This window comes from Pyrus communis, chromosome 5 (genome assembly GCF_041283825.1).
Source record: "Pyrus communis isolate YQ-2024b chromosome 5, ASM4128382v1, whole genome shotgun sequence".
In the NCBI taxonomy this organism is placed as follows: domain Eukaryota; kingdom Viridiplantae; phylum Streptophyta; class Magnoliopsida; order Rosales; family Rosaceae; genus Pyrus; species Pyrus communis.
In genome coordinates this window covers 5,597,311-5,616,554 of record NC_142569.1, presented here as the reverse complement: position 1 = coordinate 5,616,554, position 19,244 = coordinate 5,597,311, and the positions used below count along the sequence as shown (strand labels likewise).

The following is a 19,244-nucleotide window of genomic DNA, read 5'->3' as shown; positions in this document are numbered from 1 at the left end:
TTTTATAAAATATTTGCCCTTTTATGGACCGTGGATTTGCCTTTATACGGACTAGAATTAGGAAAGTAGAATGCACTGTCACATCCCGGCCCGGGCGGGATCACTTCTCGGACCCGCTCCATCATCGTAGCACGATATTGTCCTCTTTGGGCTTACCATTCCCTCACGGTTTTGTTTTTGGAAACTCACGAGCAACTTCCCAATGGGTCACCCATCATGAGATTGCTCTAGCCCCCTTCTCGCTTAACTTCGGAGTTCCGACGGAACTCGAAGCCAGTGAGCTCCCAAAAAGCCTCATGCTAGGTAGGGATGGGAATATACATATAAGGATCATTCCCTTGGGCGATGTGGGATGTCACAATCCACCCCCCTTAGGGGCCCGATGTCCTCGTCGGCACACCACAGCCAAGGTTAGGCTCTGATACCAAATTGTCACATCCCGGCCAGGGCGGATCACTTCCCGGACCCGCTCCACCACCGTAGCACGATATTGTCCATCACTCCCTTGGGCAATGTGGGATGTCACAATCCACCCCCCTTAGGGGTCCGACGTCCTCGTCGGCACACCACACCCAAGGTTAGGCTCTGATACCAAATTGTCACATCCCGGCCAAGGCGGATCACTTCCCGGACCCGCTTCACCAGCGTAGCACGATATTGTCCGCTTTGGGCTTACCATTCCCTCACGGTTTTGTTTTTGAGAACTCACGAGCAACTTCTCATTGGGTCACCCATCATGGGATTACCCTAACCCCCTTCTCGCTTAACTTCGGAGTTCCGACGGAACTCGAAGTCAGTGAGCTCCCAAAAGGCCTCATACTAGGTAGGGATGAGAATATACATATAAGGATCACTCCCTTGGGCGATGTGGGATGTCACATGTACTCATTTCATTTCTTTCATTATTAATTTTCAAAAGAATAATTATATAACTCTATAGGGGTTAGGATTTGAAAACACTTTTTTTCTTTTTTTTTTTTAAGAAACAATATTATCCATACAATGGAGAGGGTGGAAAACACATATTTTTTACACACGTTTTGTGAGGTCCACTCCATAATTGTATTTTAAATATTCAACTGTCTATCTTTTAATCTTCCCTCAAATATCATCTCTTCCAAAAATCATCCAAATCCGAAGTCATATGACGATTGGATTAAATTTAGTATTTCTATGTAAAACCGTATTCATCCATTTTTTTTTTACTACAAATGAATGTCTTAATAGTTTTGGGTTTATCTAGTTTTTTACAATATGAATTGAAATATAGATGGTTAATATCGTTGAAATTTATTACAAAGACGGCCCTATAAAATAGCAAAATGTGAACCACGAGCTAATGACTCAATGGTAAAGAGCAGATTGTGAGGCTTCCTTGAAACTAAAAATTGGAGGTCTCAGGTTCGAAACCATGGAAGCCAGACTTGTGGCCAGGGAAAGGCTGAAATGCCTTTGTGAGTCTTCCCAACCCCCAGAAGGGGTAGATAACCGTGGTTTGCCACTAGTTGTCCCCCCTTTTAAAATAAAAATTAAATAGAAAAATGTGTGTCAAAAGTTTGTATCCTCGAATCCTAATTCTATATGTGTGTGTGTGTGTGTGTGTGTGTGTATTTAAACTACTCTAACTAACAAAACAGGGAATAAGAATTTAAATGCAAAAGATTTGGCACACTGCCTTAGCCAATAAACTTCATAAAACTGATATTCTACAATCATCTCTGGCAAGGTTACAGAGGTGCAAGAAGACGCGGTCGCCCCTCCGGTCTTCAGCAATCACCGCAAAGATTGAGAATTCCTTCCCTCTGATCCTCTGAACTTGCCGAATTCTGCAGGCTGCAACTTGTGCGTTGCGCTATTGTGGCTGTGTTTTATTTTATTTTTTTAAAACACCCAAGCCATAGTTTTAAACCTGAGATTAAAAATAAATGAGAACGGCGTCGTTTTGTTGTAAAGTAAAAGGAACAAACAAGCAGCGACAAAAAAACCAGAAGGAACAAACAGCCACCACCGATCATGGAATCAATATACAGGCATGAGTTGAGACTCCATCATCTGATCATGACATCAACATATAGGCTCGGGTTCAAGAACCCAACGCCAATACAGAAAGCATGTATTCCTGCTGCTGCTCATCAAGGGAAGGTTGGTTAAGGTTATTGTGCACGATCTTTGATAGGCAATGATCATTTCTTGTTTGGTACTCATTAAATTAGTTTATATATGACAGGACGTTGTTAGTGCTGCCGAAATAGCGTCTGGAAAGACACTTGCTTTTGGTTTGCCCATTTTGCAACGCTTGTTGAATGAAAAAGAAAAGGCTGTAAAGATGTTTTATGAAAAGGGGGGGGGGGAGCAGAGAAGTTTGCTCCAAACGGTGGGGGGGGGTGGGGGGGGTGGTGGGGGGGGGGGGGTGGGGAAGCAGAGAAGTTTGCTCCAAACGGTCTTTAGCGGCAGAAGCATACATAGCGGCCAAGTAAATTTGAAGAGAATCCAACTTGTGAGCCTAAAATCTTGAAAGAGATATATCTCCTTAATAGTGTTAGAATTTATTTTGCCACCTCCAAGACATAGGTAATGAGGATTTTGTTATTAGGAGTAAGGTTTTTAGAGGACGAAGGGCGTTATTGTGTTATGAGGATTAAGGTTTTCAGATGCCATTTTACTATGTTATATAACTGGAGAACCAGCAAATGCACGAAGCAGTAGCCTCATAGATAAATTATAAACGACATTAATATTATCTACTATGTAACTTATTTGTATTAATACATTATGAATGATATTAAAATTGTCTACTCTAAAAAGGTTGGATTGTCTACTTTTAAAAAAAAAAAAAATTTACGCTTCACTCCTGTCCCAACATTCTTGGCTTCACCAGTAATAATCATCATACTACAATCTATTAAATGTAACTAATTTGACAATAACAAAATAAAAACTGCAAAGTAAAGTCTAAATTTACAAACTGCGATGCAACAGAAACTTCAATCATGTTGGACTTAGAGTTTCTAGCATTTCACTCATTGTAATTTGTCGCTCAATTATAAGGGTTCGAGAACCATGGATGGACTTGCCTTATTTGACGTAAAAGGTCAATAAAGAATAAAGGCTATTGACAAGTCCCAAAACTAAAATCATATAAAATTTCAAACCAAAAGTGAGAAGGAAATTGAAAGTCTCTGTTAGAAGATTTTATATAGATTGAATAAAATTGTCAAAGTCTCTTGGTCTCACCGCCCGTAGCCCAAAGTAAGTTTGTAGGGATGATTTATTAATGATGAATTGAAATAAAAGACTATTCGAATTATCGAAATTGATCAGAAAGAGGGCCCTACAAAATTGGTAACAAATTGTGTGTCAAAAACATGTGTCATCATATTCTAACCCTATGTGTACGTATTTAAAAAGGGGAATACAAATTTAAATGCAAAAGAATTGACACAAAGCCGTGGCCAACAAACTTAACAAAACCATCATACTTAAATCTATTGAATGTAACTATTTTGACAATAACAAAACAAAAACTGCAACGTAAAATCTGAATCTACAAACTGCCATGCAACAAAAACTTCAATCATGTTCGACTTAGGGTTCCTAGTTTTTCACTCGTTAAGGACAGAAGGGCAATTTTGTCACTTAATTATAATCGTTCGAGAACAATGGACTTGTCTTATTGATGTAAAGATCAAAATAACAATGTACTACGGCGTAATGATATTCTTCTTTATTTGAAAGTAAGAGGTCTTAAGTTCGATTCTTACCAAAACTTCAATCATGTTCGACTTAGGGTTTCTAGTATTTCACTCGTTAAGGACAGAAGGGCAATTTTGTCACTTAATTATAATCGTTCGAGAACAATGGACTTGTCTTATTGATGTAAAGATCAAAATAACAATATACTACGATGTAATGATATTCTTCTTTATTTGAAAGTAAGAGGTCTTAGGTTCGATTCTTACCAAAAGCGAATTTGAACACATTTATTGCTAGCCAATTGTAAGACTTGGCTTATTCCCCACCCCTTTAACCACAGGACCAATCCACCATCTATAGGTATTATCTTAAATTTTCTTTATTTCTTATAAAAAAAAAAAAACAAAAAAAAAAAAAACAATCTGTAACATACTGCCGTGGTTTAAAAAAGACGTATTTTCTTTTTATTTCAATTTATGCACTCCTTCTTGACTTTCAAGTGTTTTCAATAAATTAAAAGAGAATTAGAAGTCATAAAGAAATAAGAAATTAGGAAAAAAAAAAAAAAAAAAAAAAAAAAAAAAAAAAAAGAAAGAGAGAAAAAAAAAAGTGTAAAAAGCACCACGCGTATAAGAAAATATCAAATCCTAAAGCATAAGTAAAACTTAATTACAAATTTATACAGCTAAAATTCAAAAAAGCTTTCGTCTTTCCACGACTCAAAAATTGTGCTCAGTGAAATATCCACTTACCTATTCAAGTTGGTCACCGGTTTCTCCTAAGTTGACGGTTCTCACCAAGTCGGCGGAAAGTGTGTGCTGAAATGCCTCAAAGAGGCTTGAAACCTATTGCAGATGGTAGTTGGGCAGTGTGGGCCTGTTTTTTTATCTTTATTTTTTAGTAGAATGATAATTTTAAAAGGTTAAATAATTATTAGAGATAACAGAATCAGTGGACATCGTATTCACAATAAAACGCATATGCATGATTGTTTTTTGTGATTGCAGCAAAGCATTTTTTTCATTTTTTTTTAATTCTAAATGTAAAGCCTTTTTATTTCCTCAGTTGGATTTTTAGAATTCTAATGGTTGAAAGAAGATTCCTCAGTTGGATATCTAGACCCTGAAAACCACACGGAAATAATTAAGTTGGAATTAGCCTAATTTGATTACTCAAAACTGACTTTTTGACTAAACCCATAAGGCTGGAAATGTTGACAGGCCTAATCATGCATGTATTGGTGGTGGAAAAATGAGGGTCAGATATATCAAAGTCTATATTCCACTTCACATCGAGTTTTGGAGTCTTATTTATACAGCATACTGCATACATGCACCGTTCACCACGCCGCGATGAGCGAATGATATGGACCGTGGCTTTGGTTGACACTTGACCGTGGAAGGGGAGCGCATGATGTGAGTCATTGACCAAGATGATCTAAACGGGTTTTTCTGTAGTGCTTCGGAGTAAACACCACATTGACAAATGATAAGTGAACCCAGAAAGCTTAAGTTGTGGGAAAACGAGCTAATAAACCTGCACTTGGGGAAGTATACAATGGACCCCAAAACTTTGAGCTATTAGGCGAGGGATCAACTTCTTGTTCTCTTGAACAAATTTTTTATCAGTAAGGTGTTTGATGCCGTCAATTATGAATAACATGTCAAAAAGATTTTTATTGACACAGTATCGCTATTATTGATACAAATTTGTACCTTAGAACACTTTCAGCATGATACTATCTCCCAAGAGAAAGTGGATTAAATCCTCCTCCCCCACCCCCCCCCCCCCTCCTCTCTCCAAAATCTCCTCCAGCCCTCCCAAGTCTACTGCCTTATGGGGGAGCCCAGTTAGTCCTCTAGGCCAGAATTGCCTAACTTAACCCTTGGGTTGTGTGCTATCACGCTGACTTCACATTGACGACAGTCACTATTAAAAAATTATAAAAATTAATTAAAATACAAATAATTATTAATTAATTAATTAAAAATACAAAAGAGTATAAAAAAATTATAATTTCTTTCTATAAATATTTAACTATGTTCTTCCACCTTACACCTTATTTCAATATTTTTCAAATACTGTCATCCAATTTTTTATTATTCTCCGAATTTAAAAATAAAAATTATTTATTATTATTTTATTAAAATAATATTATTATTTTAATACGAATTATCTGGGTTATTCAGTTTAAGGATAGAGATGCACTTGGACAATAACGGTTCATTAAAGACATTTACTATTTACTTGAGGGATTGAATTGCCTATTGCCTCTTAATACAGGATGGACGCCTTGCACAGAAAATTTCTAATATATCAATAAAGTATCTCAAGTTCAAAAAGTGATGTTTGCATTAGCTCAAACTTACGTTGGTATCTTTTCCCAAAAAAAAAATAAAATGCATACGTTGGCGTCGCTACTAGACCTTCGAGCTTCTATAAAGCTACACAAGACACTAGTCTATTTCCTCAGCACCACCAAAGAGCCTTTAAACCAGCCAACATAATGCTTCCAACGTTTTCAATTTTCTCTCTTTATCTTTTCCTTGTGCTATCAGCTTCCTGGGCGCATCCTCCACCTTCAACACAAGAAAATTTTATCCAATGCCTCTCACGTTATTCTAAGACTACCATTCCATTCTCTTCAGACTTTCTCACTCCGAAAAATTCTAGCTTCACCACTGTTCTTGAGTCTACTGCACAAAACCTCCGGTACTTGGTCTCCTCAGTGCCAAAGCCGGAGTTTATTTTCACACCGGTGCATGATTCTCATGTGCAAGCTGCTGTCATTTGCGCGAAAAAGCTTCGAATCCATCTCAGGGTCCGAAGTGGAGGCCATGATTACGAAGGCCTCTCCTATGTCTCCCAAATTGAAACGCCTTTCCTTGTCTTAGACCTCGCAAAGCTTCGAACCATCAGTGTTGATATCAAATCCAACACTGCATGGGTTCAAGCCGGTGCCACCATTGGCGAATTCTACTACAGAATTGCAGAGAAAAGCAAGACTCTTGGCTTTCCTGCCGGACTCTGCACGAGTCTAGGCGTTGGTGGGCACATAACTGGTGGTGCATATGGCTCCATGTTGAGGAAATATGGCCTTGGTGCTGATAACGCTGTGGATGCTCGAATCATAAACTTTAACGGGAAGATTCTTGATCGAAAGGCAATGGGAGAGGATCTGTTTTGGGCAATTAGAGGAGGTGGAGGAGCAAGTTTCGGTATCATCCTTTGGTGGAAAGTAAAGTTGGTTCCAGTTCCAGCAACCGTGACTGGTTTTACGGTTCCAAAGACCTTGGAACAAGGCGCCACGAAGCTCCTCTACAGATGGCAACAAGTAGCTCCACTGATTGATGATGATCTCTTCATCAGAGTTATCATCAGCAAAACCGGCAATACATCTGTCACAACTCTTTACGAAGCTCAATTTCTTGGAGGTGTTGATAGATTACTCAATGTCATGCAAAAAAGCTTCCCCGAATTGGGTTTGACACGAAAGGATTGTACCGAAATGAGCTGGATCAAATCTGTGATGTACATAGCAGGTTACCCAAGTACAACTCCTCCTGAATTTTTGCTTCAAGGAAAATCCTCCACGCCGAAGGGCTACTTCAAAGCCAAATCAGACTTTGTCAAGACCCCGATTCCAGAAAAGGGGCTTGAGGGGCTGTGGAAGATGATACTACAAGAATCCTCTCCTCTGATGATTTTCAATCCGTATGGCGGAATGATGAGCAGGATTTCCGAAAGCGCAATACCTTTTCCTCACAGAAATGTTCTCTTCAAAATTCAGTACGTGACTTTATGGCAAGATGGAGGTAACGAGGCACAGCACATGGATTGGATTAGGAAGCTTTACAATTACATGGGTTCTTATGTCACAAAGTTTCCAAGGCAGGCATATGTGAATTATAGGGATCTTGATTTGGGGACTAACAAGAAGAGTAGCTCAAGTTTCATTCAAGCAAGTTCTTGGGGTTACAGGTATTTCAAGGACAATTTTAATAGACTGGTTAAAATAAAGACCAAAGCCGATCCTCAAAACTTCTTCCGGCATGAGCAGAGCATCCCTCCTCTTCCACGAGGCCGTTACTAGAGATCGCTAGGAGCTATAGATTGTTTTTTGCAGAAGGTTAAGGCTTCGGCCGAGTGATTAGTGTGTTTTGTTTAAGCTTACTGTTTAACCAAATTTATAGAATGAAATAAAATAGTTTAAAGAATAATAATCTGCTTTGCTTAAGTTTTCTTTTCTTTTCTTTTTTTTTTTGTCAGGAAAAAAAAAAGAAAAAAACTTTTGAGTTTTGCTTAATTGATTCAAAGGGTTGTAACAACTTTTGAGTTGTCCTTTTCAGACTGATCATTAATGAAGAAATGGGAGATTTCAGTTTCTGTATGCTTTAATTTACAGAAGAGGATCCTCTCCTGAGCTCAAGATGAGAATCCTCCTGACCAAACCATACGGAACGTTCAAATTTAATCCAACGATTACAATTATTATAACTTTTAGAAGGTTCCTTATTTGGAGCCGTTGGATTAAATTTGAACAGTCTAAATGAATTGGTTAGGAGGTTTCCCATCCTGAGCTCAGGAGAGGATCCTCTTCCTTAATTTACTTGTAGTTACTTTTCTTTATTTTTTTCTTTTGTTACAAGTAATATTACTATTCTAAGTTAGAGTAAGAGGAGATGAGAGAGTTTGAATTTAGGACATAGTGAGTTAAAGAGGAAAATCGTATTCTATATGAAAATTTACCACTCTGCGATTTGCTTTCTGTTACTAATTCTTGGTAGATTTTAAGAGAGAAATTGAAGTATATATTAAGCAGCTAGTAGAAGCATTTGCAGTGAAAGCAAACCTCAGGTTCAACAACACGAATCTAAAGATCCAATACATAGTTACACCAGACAATATGATCAGCCCAACACTATTCCTTTCGGGATGCAAATAGAGCTAATAAGGAACCCCAAAGTTGCTATCCGAATTTAATGTGTTATAAATAAAACTTTAAATAATGAATAAGAGATTCTATCTTTGATGAAGATTAGTGTTTGCTAAAAGACATGCATAAACCATTTCCCAAAACAATAAACTTATAGTAGGGTGAATCTATTACATTTTACCAGTAAAAGATATTGCAAAAGAGTAAGCAGTTTGAAATAGGATTTTCTCCCCTCCTATTTGCATTCCCTTCCCTTCCCTCCCCTCCTCTCACATATTGTTTTTTGTCTTATTGTCTTTATAAAAAAATCAATACAGAATGTTTAACCGTAACCATTCAAATAGAATAGGAGAGAAGTGGAGAAAGATTAAGAGGGGAGAGAATACCTGCTGCAGAATAGGAACAAAACTAGAAGGAATATCAGCTGACTTGGCTAAACTCTGCTTATGTAAATGTGGAACATATGGTGTAACTTGTATCATTGCACCTGGACTTGTCGGTCGGCTGCTGGTTGGACAAAATACGAAATTAACAAATAACAAGGAATGTCACTGGATAGTGGATATGGAAATTAAATAAGACGAGAGGGAGGACTTAGGAGAGGAGATTCAGTCTTAAGTTTGGGAGAGTCTTCAAAAAAGTGAACTGAGTGAGGTCTGCTTTAAAGCTCGTGAAACATGTTGCTTAAAACCCAAAGCCCGCGTCATGCAAAATCAAATAAACTCATGCTTTATTGCTAAATAACCATTCTCTAAATAAAATATAATGTTAATTATTGTAACTAATTCAATCCCAATATTCCATCAAATAATAAAATAAGAAAAAGTAAGTCTCCGTAGACACTGTCCCATTCTCAATTTCGAAAGCAATTTAGACTAATCTCTGCTAATCAGTCTTTTATTTTATTTTATTTTTCTGTGCATAATTTCGAAAGTAATCTGATACGATGTTATATCTGCCCTGATTTTAATCTCCAACAGTAAACCCTTGTTCATGCACGATGGAGAGGAGTACGTGGAGACACATATCCTCAATGTTTGGGGCCACAACCTTAAAATAATTAAAGTTGTTGGGGGGTCAAATAATTGAGGTTAAATCTATGAAAAGGGTTGGGAGCCACAAGCTTAAAATTATTGAAGTAGTTGGGAGTCAAATAATTGAGCTTCAATCTATGGAAGGGTTAATAAAAAAGGAATTGGATCACCTCCGAATTCATCAAAATTGAGCTCACTACTCAATAAATCCGGACCGTTGAAATTTGATCAAATAGCTACAATTATTATAACTTTTGAGAGCCCCCTTGTTTGTAGCTATTGGATCAAATTTCAACGGTCTGGATTCATTAATTAATGGGCCTAGTTTTAAAGGATTCAGAGGGGATCCGGTTCCAATAAAAAAGGAAGGAGCCAAAGGTTACTTAGATCATCTCAAATAAAGAGAGTTAAAGGTTATCCAAAGTTATTCCATGACTTCTCTCCTCTTTGTGAGAGTTCCTCCTCTCCATTCGTGAGAGTTCCTTCTCCCCTTGTGAGAGTTTTTTTTTAACTGCTTCATCCCTCTTCCGTCCCCGGCCCTGGCTGTGTCCAGGGTCGGTGGCTGTCTCCCGTTTCTCTTTTTTTTTCCTTTTTTTTTTTTTTGCATGATCGTTGGCCTATGTTTTGTCCCCGTTGTTTCGGCCCAATCTACTTGCACTCCTAGCTCTGGTCCCCTCTTATTCAAATCTCAGTTTCCCCTTCACATCCTTATTTCTCTTGCTTCACCATCCTATCCATCAATCCTTTGCTCTGTCATTCCTCTATCTCACTCAATTTGGGCTTTGCAAGCCACTTTTCTTCACTCGACTTGTCACGACTTCTTAAAAGGTGCGTATAGCTAAGGCTTCGATGGAAACACCACCATCTTCCATGTGTATGCCTTTATTCGCATTGTTACTGGTGGGATCTCTTTCCCTCTAGTTTCCTTTAATATGTGGCTCAGATCTAGTTGGTGCTTGATGGAGGCAAGTTGGAGCTCTCTTTTCCACCACTTATGGGACATTGGTTGGCTAGATCTCTGGTATTTGCCGAGGATGGAGGTGTAGGATGGTGGATTCCGGTTGATGGTAGTTATGGAGCTAGTTGCTTCGACTTGTTGTCTTTTTTTGTTTTCCTGTTTGGGATTTGTTTTGCTTGGATGCCTTATTTTTATTTTGTGCTAGTCTTGTAATTGAGCCTCCTATTTTGTAAAGTTGTTGGGTTATTAATGAAGTCACATTTGACACACCCCGACCCAAAATATCCACTAGAACTCCGAATCAAGTTATGCTGGCCAACACCCGGAAGGTGACGAAGCTAAAAAGTGTGATGATGATAAAAAAATATGAATTCATTTGAACCTAAGAGTGAATAAATACCAGAATGCGCTGTGAGCGGGAATGAACCCATTACACACGCGATACAGAGCATAAGTAAAGTACAGTAAGGTAAGGTAATGATTATACCATCATAAGAAGACACCTGAACTGAAAAGTGCCAAGAATCATCGTCGATACGGACACTCTGCTGTTAGAACCTGGAGGGGTGCAAAAATAGAAAATGTGAGTGAGTGAAACAAAACTTTTCAAACCAAATTTCAATTACCAAGGAATTAACCCATCACCTTAAAACTTGTATAGTTTTCACCAAATCATATCACGTATCTAAGTGGAATCAAAATGTATCCACAGTAATTTCATAAATATACCATGACATAGCATCTCATCAGCATTATAACTAATCATGTGCTCAACAGTCTATATTAACACGTAAGTCGGAGTCACCCAATGTGACTTGCACCACTTATCCATATCTCATCAATCAATGCTAGCTCATAAGTCGGAGTCACTTATAATGACTCGTACGACTTATCTATATCTCATCAATTAATGCTAGCTCATAAGTCGGAGTCACCTATAGTGACATGTACGACTTATCCACATGTCATCACATATCCAAGTAATATGTCAGCCGGATCCACATCTTGTGGCCTGTACGACTAAACCCATAGTTCATCACATATCCCTGCACACGAGTCGGAACCACCTATAGTGGTTTGTACGACAGGACTGGGTGTAAATAAGTACGCTCAAGTGTTACGATCACATGAAGACTGTGCAAATAATCGTAGGTCACCTACGAGTCGAAACCACCTATAGTGGTCTGTACGACAGGACTGTGCACCTACCTTGGATCCAAGGTGAGCGTAAGGCGCGGGAGGTGAACATCACGTGAAGGACTATGCCCTGGCTATGGGCGGGAACACTAACACCGGGGTGCAAGGTTATGAGCTCTAACTGCATCTATTGTAACATATACAACTCATGGGCAACCTGTATGACAGTGTCGGAGTTTCTTATTATTGCAACCTATACAACAAGGTCGGAGTTGCCTAAAACTTACATGTAGTTATGCCATAACTCCATCATTTCAACTAATACCATAAACTCACCTGAACTTACCTGTGCGTCCTGCGTTCACCTTTACACTTCAGAGTGTTCACCTTTAATTATGTGCAAGTAACATACATATGGATATACCATAATGTAAATCTAAAATTCAACCATATCATAATATTTCCAAATATATAAACATATATACAAATGGCATAATATGCGTAAGCTGTAACACCCCACTCCCAAACTATTTACCTTCGAAAATAATTATCGATGATAAGCCCAACTAAGCACTAGTTAAATTAATTATCATTCCTACTATTTTTCACTTCAATATTACGATTCTTCACACATTAAATTAAATTAATTATCATTCCTAACTATTTTTCTTTGGAGTTCATTCGCACCTGCCCTCATAAATTCTTGCTATCTTCTGCAAAGGAACTGAAATGTAGATGAATTGAAATTTTGCACTCTCTGAATTGAAATTCCTTTATTCTTTGAATTTGAAATCCCGACTGTGGTGGCCATTTTTTCCCCAAAATCAATTCAAATAAGCTTGAATTTACCTGATTAGGGTTTGATTACTCTGCATATTATTCTATGCAAATGATATCGTCTAATATTGGAGTACGATCATGGTGATTGCAAATTTTGGGTTTGTTGTAGTGCATTTGGAATTTTTCAGAAATTTTTGGAATTTGGATATACAAATTTTTGGAATTTGGATATACAAATTTTTTACAAAAATTTTGTTTTATTGGGCTAAGTTCCATCCAATCATCTATTTTGTCCTGTTGGTTGTGAAAACGGAACAATGGAACTGTGGTGAAGGTTATTTTAGGAATTATGGTGGGTGGAAAAATAGGATTTCAAAATTTTAAACTTTTATAGTGGGTGAGATTATAGCGTGGGTGGGGAAATAAGACAATGGGGTGGGTCTATCAACACTCATTAAAATATTAAAAAAAAAACACTATTAAATGATGAAAATGCCCCTGCCTTATTTAATGCATTATTTTGGGATGCCTTTAAAGTTTTTTTGTCTTGAGGACATTTTTGTCCAAATTTTTTTTGTTGAAGCTTAGTCACACCAAAATCACTATTCACCTTTTATATTGGCTTTATATATAAGATAATGGTAGAGAGATCAAATTTTTAAATCAAATTTGCAAACCAAATGGCTTGTCATCAATAAGAAACAAACACATTAATCGATACTTAATTAATAATCTAATCAACTACAACCGCATCATAGGTATGCAAATTTGGTTTGAAAAGCTGGAACTCCCTAGCATTACCAATTAATTATTTTTCTTGACACCACCAGTTGTGTTCATGCTACTTTAACTGATTGATTTAAAGGTCTAATTATAAATAAAGTTCATACTACTGTAGTCGTTGCGCAACTTGCTAATAAACTGCTGAAAGGATTCTAATTCTGGAAATACAAATTATGCGAACTTCGATTTTTCGAATGCCAACAAGACGTTGTGGCCGGTCATGAATGAAGATGAGGCCGGCCTAATGATTTAGGTCCATTTGGAGAGAATTTTCAGTGTGACCAGAATACGTGATGGTATACCATGTGTCATTACAGAAATGATAGGATATATGTGTTAAAAAATTAATAACTTAAAAAATAAAATTTCACACTATTTATATAAAAACACGTAGTGTACCATTTTTATTCCGAACATAATAAAAATTTCTCCCATTTGGAGGAAGAGGGAGTAGATAACTATAATGATTTAGGTCATGTTAGGTAATAAGCCAACAATGTAAATTAATATAACAGACTACGTCTGCATTAGCTCACTGAGAGTGAGAGGCCTTCATGCTTCAATAAAGCAACAAAGGAACCAGGATATTTTCTCAACGCCAGCAAAGAAACTAAAACAAGCAAAAAAAAAATGCTTCCGATCTTTTCAATTTCTTCAATTTTTCTATTTCTTTTGCCATCAGCTTTGTGGGCACATCCTCCACTTTCAACACAAGCTAATTTTATCCAATGCCTGTCACATAAATCTAAGACTTATATTCCATTCTCTACGACCTTTTTCACTCCGAAAAATTCTAGCTTCACATCCGTTCTTGAATCTTCGGCACAAAACCTCAGGTACTTGGTCCATTCAGTGCCAAAGCCAGAGTTTATTTTCACACCACTGCATGATTCGCAAGTTCAAGCTGCTGTTATTTGCTCGAAAAAGCTTCGAATACATCTCAGGGTCCGAAGTGGAGGGCATGATTATGAAGGCCTCTCTTATGTATCCCAAATTGAAACACCTTTCATTGTTGTAGACCTTGCCAAGCTTCGATCGGTCAATGTTGATATCAAATCCAGCACTGCATGGATTCAAGCCGGCGCCTCCATTGGTGAAGTCTACTACAGAATTGCAGAGAAAAGCCAAACTCATGGCTACCCTGCCGGACTTTGCACGAGTCTAGGCATTGGTGGGCATATAACTGGTGGTGCATATGGTTCCATGATGAGAAAATATGGCCTTGGTGCTGATAACGCCATTGATGCACGAATCATAGACGTTAATGGGCAAATTCTTGATCGAAAAGCAATGGGAGAGGAGTTGTTTTGGGCAATAAGAGGAGGTGGAGTAGCAAGCTTTGGAATCAACCTTTGGTGGAAGATAAAGTTGGTTTCAGTTCCAGCAAATGTGACAGTTTTTTCAGTTGCCAAGACCTTGGAACAAGGTGCCACAAAGCTCCTCCATAGATGGCAACCAGTAGCTCCATTTCTTGACGAAGATCTCTTTATTAGAGTTCTCATACAAGTATCCAATGATACCCTACCCAAGGTCTACTTCAAAGCCAAGTCAGACTTTGTCAAGAATCCGATTCCAGAAATTGCACTTAAGGGGCTATGGAAGAGGTTGCTGGAAGAGCCCTCTCCACTGATGATTTTGAACCCATATGGGGGAATGATGAGCAAGATTTCTGAAAGCGCAATCCCTTTTCCCCATCGGAAAGTTCTTTTTAAAATTCAATACGGGACTGTATGGCAAGCTGGAGATAATGAGTCAAAGCACATGGATTGGATTAGGAAACTTTACATTTACATGGGTCCTTACGTCACAATGTTTCCAAGGCAGGCATATGTGAATTATAGGGATCTTGATTTGGGGACTAACAAGAAGAGCAACACGAGCTTTATTGAAGCAAGTTCTTGGGGTTACAGGTATTTCAAGAGCAACTTTAACAGATTGGTAAAAACTAAGACCAAAGTCGATCCTGATAACTTCTTCCGGCATGAGCAGAGCATCCCGCCTCTTCCATGAACTCGAGGCCATTACTAGAGCTAGGAGCTAGACTGATTTTTGCAGTATATTAAGCATTTAATTGGTTTGATTAGTGTGCCTTTTTTAAGCTTATTGTTTAACCAATTATGTGCAACAATAAAAATTTCAAAGAAGTCTCTTTTGTCTCTAGTCTCAACATTCAGCTACTATAGAAAAAGGTAATGTAACTAATTGGAAAAAAAAAAAAAAAAAAAAAAAAAAAGGTAATGTAACTAATATGCACTATGGATTAATGGGTTTATTCTAGCAAATAAATAATAGTTCTTTTCAATGGCTTAGCCCGTAAACATGGGTTAAACTGATGGTTAGGCAGTGTGCAAACACTTCCACTCAAGTTAAGTTATGTGAAAAAAATTTACAAATTATACTGATAAACTAATTTGATAATAATTCTCAACATAATATAGGCACCCTCAAGCTCACAAAGGTTTTTACTTCAACTAATTCAAGGGGTCGTAACAAAAGTTATACTTCGTTTTTAGTTTTCCTTTGGTCAACTAGCTAACTGACCATTGATTTTTTTTTCTTTAGGCAACGCTGACCATTGATTGTGTTTCAAGAAAATGTACTCGAAACATTCTATAAACACAAAAGCACAATTCTTTATTTATAAACGATATCATTATTAAGGAAATTTGTCGAGCTTTCAGTTTCAATGTGCTTTAATTTGTTTCCAGTTACAAAATTCTTTACCGATTTTAAGAGAGAAATTAAAGTTTAAATTAAGCAGCCAACAGAAGCAATATTGGAGTGGGAAGCAAAAATGCCTCACCTTCTAACATTTGCAGTAGTTTCTTCCTTCTTCTCAGTTTCTTCTGCAAGATATAACCTCATCCATGAATTAAATTTTGATAGTTGCGTTGGCTTCCATTCGAAAGAATCTTTAACCAACGCAGGCACATTTTTGCTCGATACTCATTCCCCTTCATTTTCATCCGCCTTTGATTCCTCCATCCAAAACCTTAGATTCAACAGCACGAATCAGAAGCTTCTATACATCATCACAGCGTATCTATACGAACACATGCAAGCTGCCATCATTTGTAGTAAAATACATCGCCTGCAGGTTAGGATTCGAAGCGGGGGTCACGACCATGAGGCCCTCTCTTACAAAGCAGATGTACCCTTCATCATCATCGATCTCGTCAAGTCTAATAAGGTTAAAGTCAACAGAGAAAAACGCACTGCATGGGTTCAATCCGGTACAACACTTGGTGAGCTTTACTACCATGTTGCCAAGGAAAGCAGAGGCAAACTTGGTTTCACAGCCGGTGTTTGCCCTACCATTGGTGTTGGTGGACATATCACCGGCGGAGGCCAGGGAGTATTGATGAGGAAATTTGGGCTTTCAAGTGATAATGCTGTGGATGCAATCGTGGTCACAGCAGACGGAGCTGTTGTTGACAGACAATCGATGGGGGAGGACTTAGTTTGGGCCATTAGAGGAGGTGGAGCTGCAAGCTTTGGAGTTGTGCTTGAATGGAAGATCAAGTTGGCTCCGGTCCCTCCGAAGGTCACGGTTTTCACAATCCCCAGAACCCTAGAACAAAACGCAACCAAATTGGTTCACAGGTGGCAAGCCATTGCTCCCAAGTTTCATAAAGATCTGTTCATAAGAGTCATTCTTTTTACGGGAAAAGGTTCACAAGGTGGCAAAACAATCCAGGCCAATTTCAATGCCTTGTTTCTTGGCACCACTGATCAGCTAGTCCCCTTGATGCAAAAGAGCTTCCTGAGTTGGGTTTGAAACCTGAGGACTGCAAGGAAATAAGCTGGATTTAATCTATTTTCTACATCAATGGTGAGGATCCCGGACAGCCATTAGAGCTTTTTTTCAACAGAAACCATGTCCAAAAGGGCTTCTTCAAAGCCAAAAGTGATTTTGTGACAAAACCCATCTCAGAAAAGCACTTAGAAGCCATATGGAAGGTAATGCAAGATGGTGACGCTCCTGGTATAATGATTTGGGATCCGTATGGTGGACGAATGGCTGAGATTCCAGAAGATTTTACTCCGTTTCCACATAGAGCTGGAGTCTTGTACAACATTCAGTACTTCACTAAGTGGTTTGAGGGGGGAGCTTTGGCTGAGAAGAAGCATTTGGAGGGGATCAATAGGTTTACAACTTCATGGCTCCATTTGTGACTAAAAACCCTAGGGCTGCATATATTAACTACAGGGATTTGGACATTGGAAGAAATATCAAAGGAACTTTGGAGGAAGCAAAGGTTTGGGGTGAAAAGTATTTCAAACGAAATTTTGACCGATTAACTAAGATAAAGGGTGAGGTTGATTACGAAAACTTCTTCAAGAGCGAGCAAAATTTTGTACCAATTTAAGAGTTATTGGATTTTAGAATCAAATTGACAAATTTTAATATGACCCTCCATCTTTCTTTTTCTTTTTTTCAACAAATAAGCTAGTATTATTGATAATCAAATACGAATGCCCAATTTAAGAGTTGAATTTTAGAATCAAGTTGACAAGTTTCCTAATAGCATAATGCGTGTACCCTTATATGATAACGAACCTTAATTTACAGTTTAAACATCATAATCAGAATCGTTCAATCTCTTTATCATTATCTAAATGTTATATAGGCAAAAAAATTATTCAATTTGAAGATCCTTTAATTATTCATATGCATAAAACAAGTGGAAGGTTTATCATGAGGATGATACTTGTTGCCAAAACCATTGATTTATTAACACACACAGATAACTAAACGATCTCTAAATTCAATGATTGTTGCAGGTATGATATTTAGATGATGATAAACAGAATAAACATTACACTTATGATGTTCAGATAATAAAAGTTTGTTAATAAAGACAAGTAAGTCTAATAAAAACACAAGCTTGGGATGACGTGTGCTTAATTAAGGGGGTTAAGTTTGATTGGTTATTTCCGATTCTAAGAAATTCAATCTAGAAACGTTTTCGTGGGGTAAGCACCAGTAAACCCCACACCCACTCGCATAAAATGAAGCAGGCGTGGTCTCGATAAACTCGCCCACCCAAGGAAGTATTTTTGTGGTATGACATGTGGATTCAAACTCTGCAGGTAACTAATCTAATACCTAATCTAACAAAATTTATAATTTGACAAAAAACAAAAAACAAAAAAAATTATTTTTGTGGACCTGCGTTTCGGATATTCCTGTTTTGACTCTCGAGTTACTTAACAGATTTATTGGGCCGAGAGGGCATTAATAAGGCCCAAGCCAGTTCTCAGACCTAGCAAAGCCTAATGATAGGATTAAAATAATGATGACATAACAACCTCTTATAATCATAACTTAAGTTATATGTTATGATCTCTGATGTAGTTAAAAGCCTTTCCTGTACGAAACTCTTAATAATGTCAAGTAAAATGGCTAATTTTCTTGATGACTGGAATAACGAGTCTCAAACTCTCCGATAATACATGACGATTATCGTAATAAATCATCTTCAAACTACAAACGCAGCGAAGCTTCCTTATATCTAAAAACCTATGTGGCACTTCCACGAAGATGTTGACGACTTAGAAGAACAATGAGAAACATAAAAAACTGTGGATCAGTGATGTGGACAACGATCAACCCCTTGTCTCGAGTGCCCCTTTTAGGTGTGTGTTCTTGAAACATTTAATTAAGTAATGCGGCATGCAAATCAGCTGCCACATCACGTTTGATAATGTCAGCAGATATGACCCTTTCAACACATGTTGATCCTAGACGGAAAGGGATTCTCTCCGGATCCCTTTATACCAAATTCACCTAGTTCGAGATTTGAATCGTTAAAATTTAATCAAACGGTTATAAACAGGGGGCCTCTTAAAAAGTTTTAATAACTATAGCGTTAGATCAAAATTCAACGGTCTGGATCCCGAACTAAATGGATTTGATCAG

At 37.8% G+C, this 19,244-nt stretch overlaps 1 protein-coding gene and 2 pseudogenes across 2 annotated transcripts; all 3 read left to right on the top strand.

The window, feature by feature from the left end:
* Positions 1 to 6,145: 6,145 nt before the first annotated feature.
* On the top strand, positions 6,146 to 7,916 carry LOC137725740 (monolignol oxidoreductase AtBBE-like 15). Its single transcript, XM_068464513.2, has one exon. The coding sequence runs from the start codon at positions 6,200 to 6,202 to the stop codon at positions 7,784 to 7,786; it is 1,587 nt and encodes a 528-aa protein (XP_068320614.1). The 5' UTR covers positions 6,146 to 6,199; the 3' UTR covers positions 7,787 to 7,916.
* A 5,961-nt stretch (positions 7,917 to 13,877) lies between these two features.
* LOC137724616 (berberine bridge enzyme-like 26 pseudogene) lies at positions 13,878 to 15,481 on the top strand (annotated as a pseudogene). The gene has a single exon (XR_015962343.1). The product of XR_015962343.1 is annotated as a berberine bridge enzyme-like 26 pseudogene (transcript).
* A 634-nt stretch (positions 15,482 to 16,115) lies between these two features.
* LOC137724614 (tetrahydroberberine oxidase pseudogene) lies at positions 16,116 to 17,691 on the top strand (annotated as a pseudogene).
* Positions 17,692 to 19,244: the final 1,553 nt, after the last annotated feature.

Coding starts and splice junctions, on each gene's coding strand:
- LOC137725740 (XM_068464513.2), top strand. CDS start 6,200: ATGCTTCCAACGTTTTCAATTTTCTCTCTTTATCTTTTCCTTGTGCTA.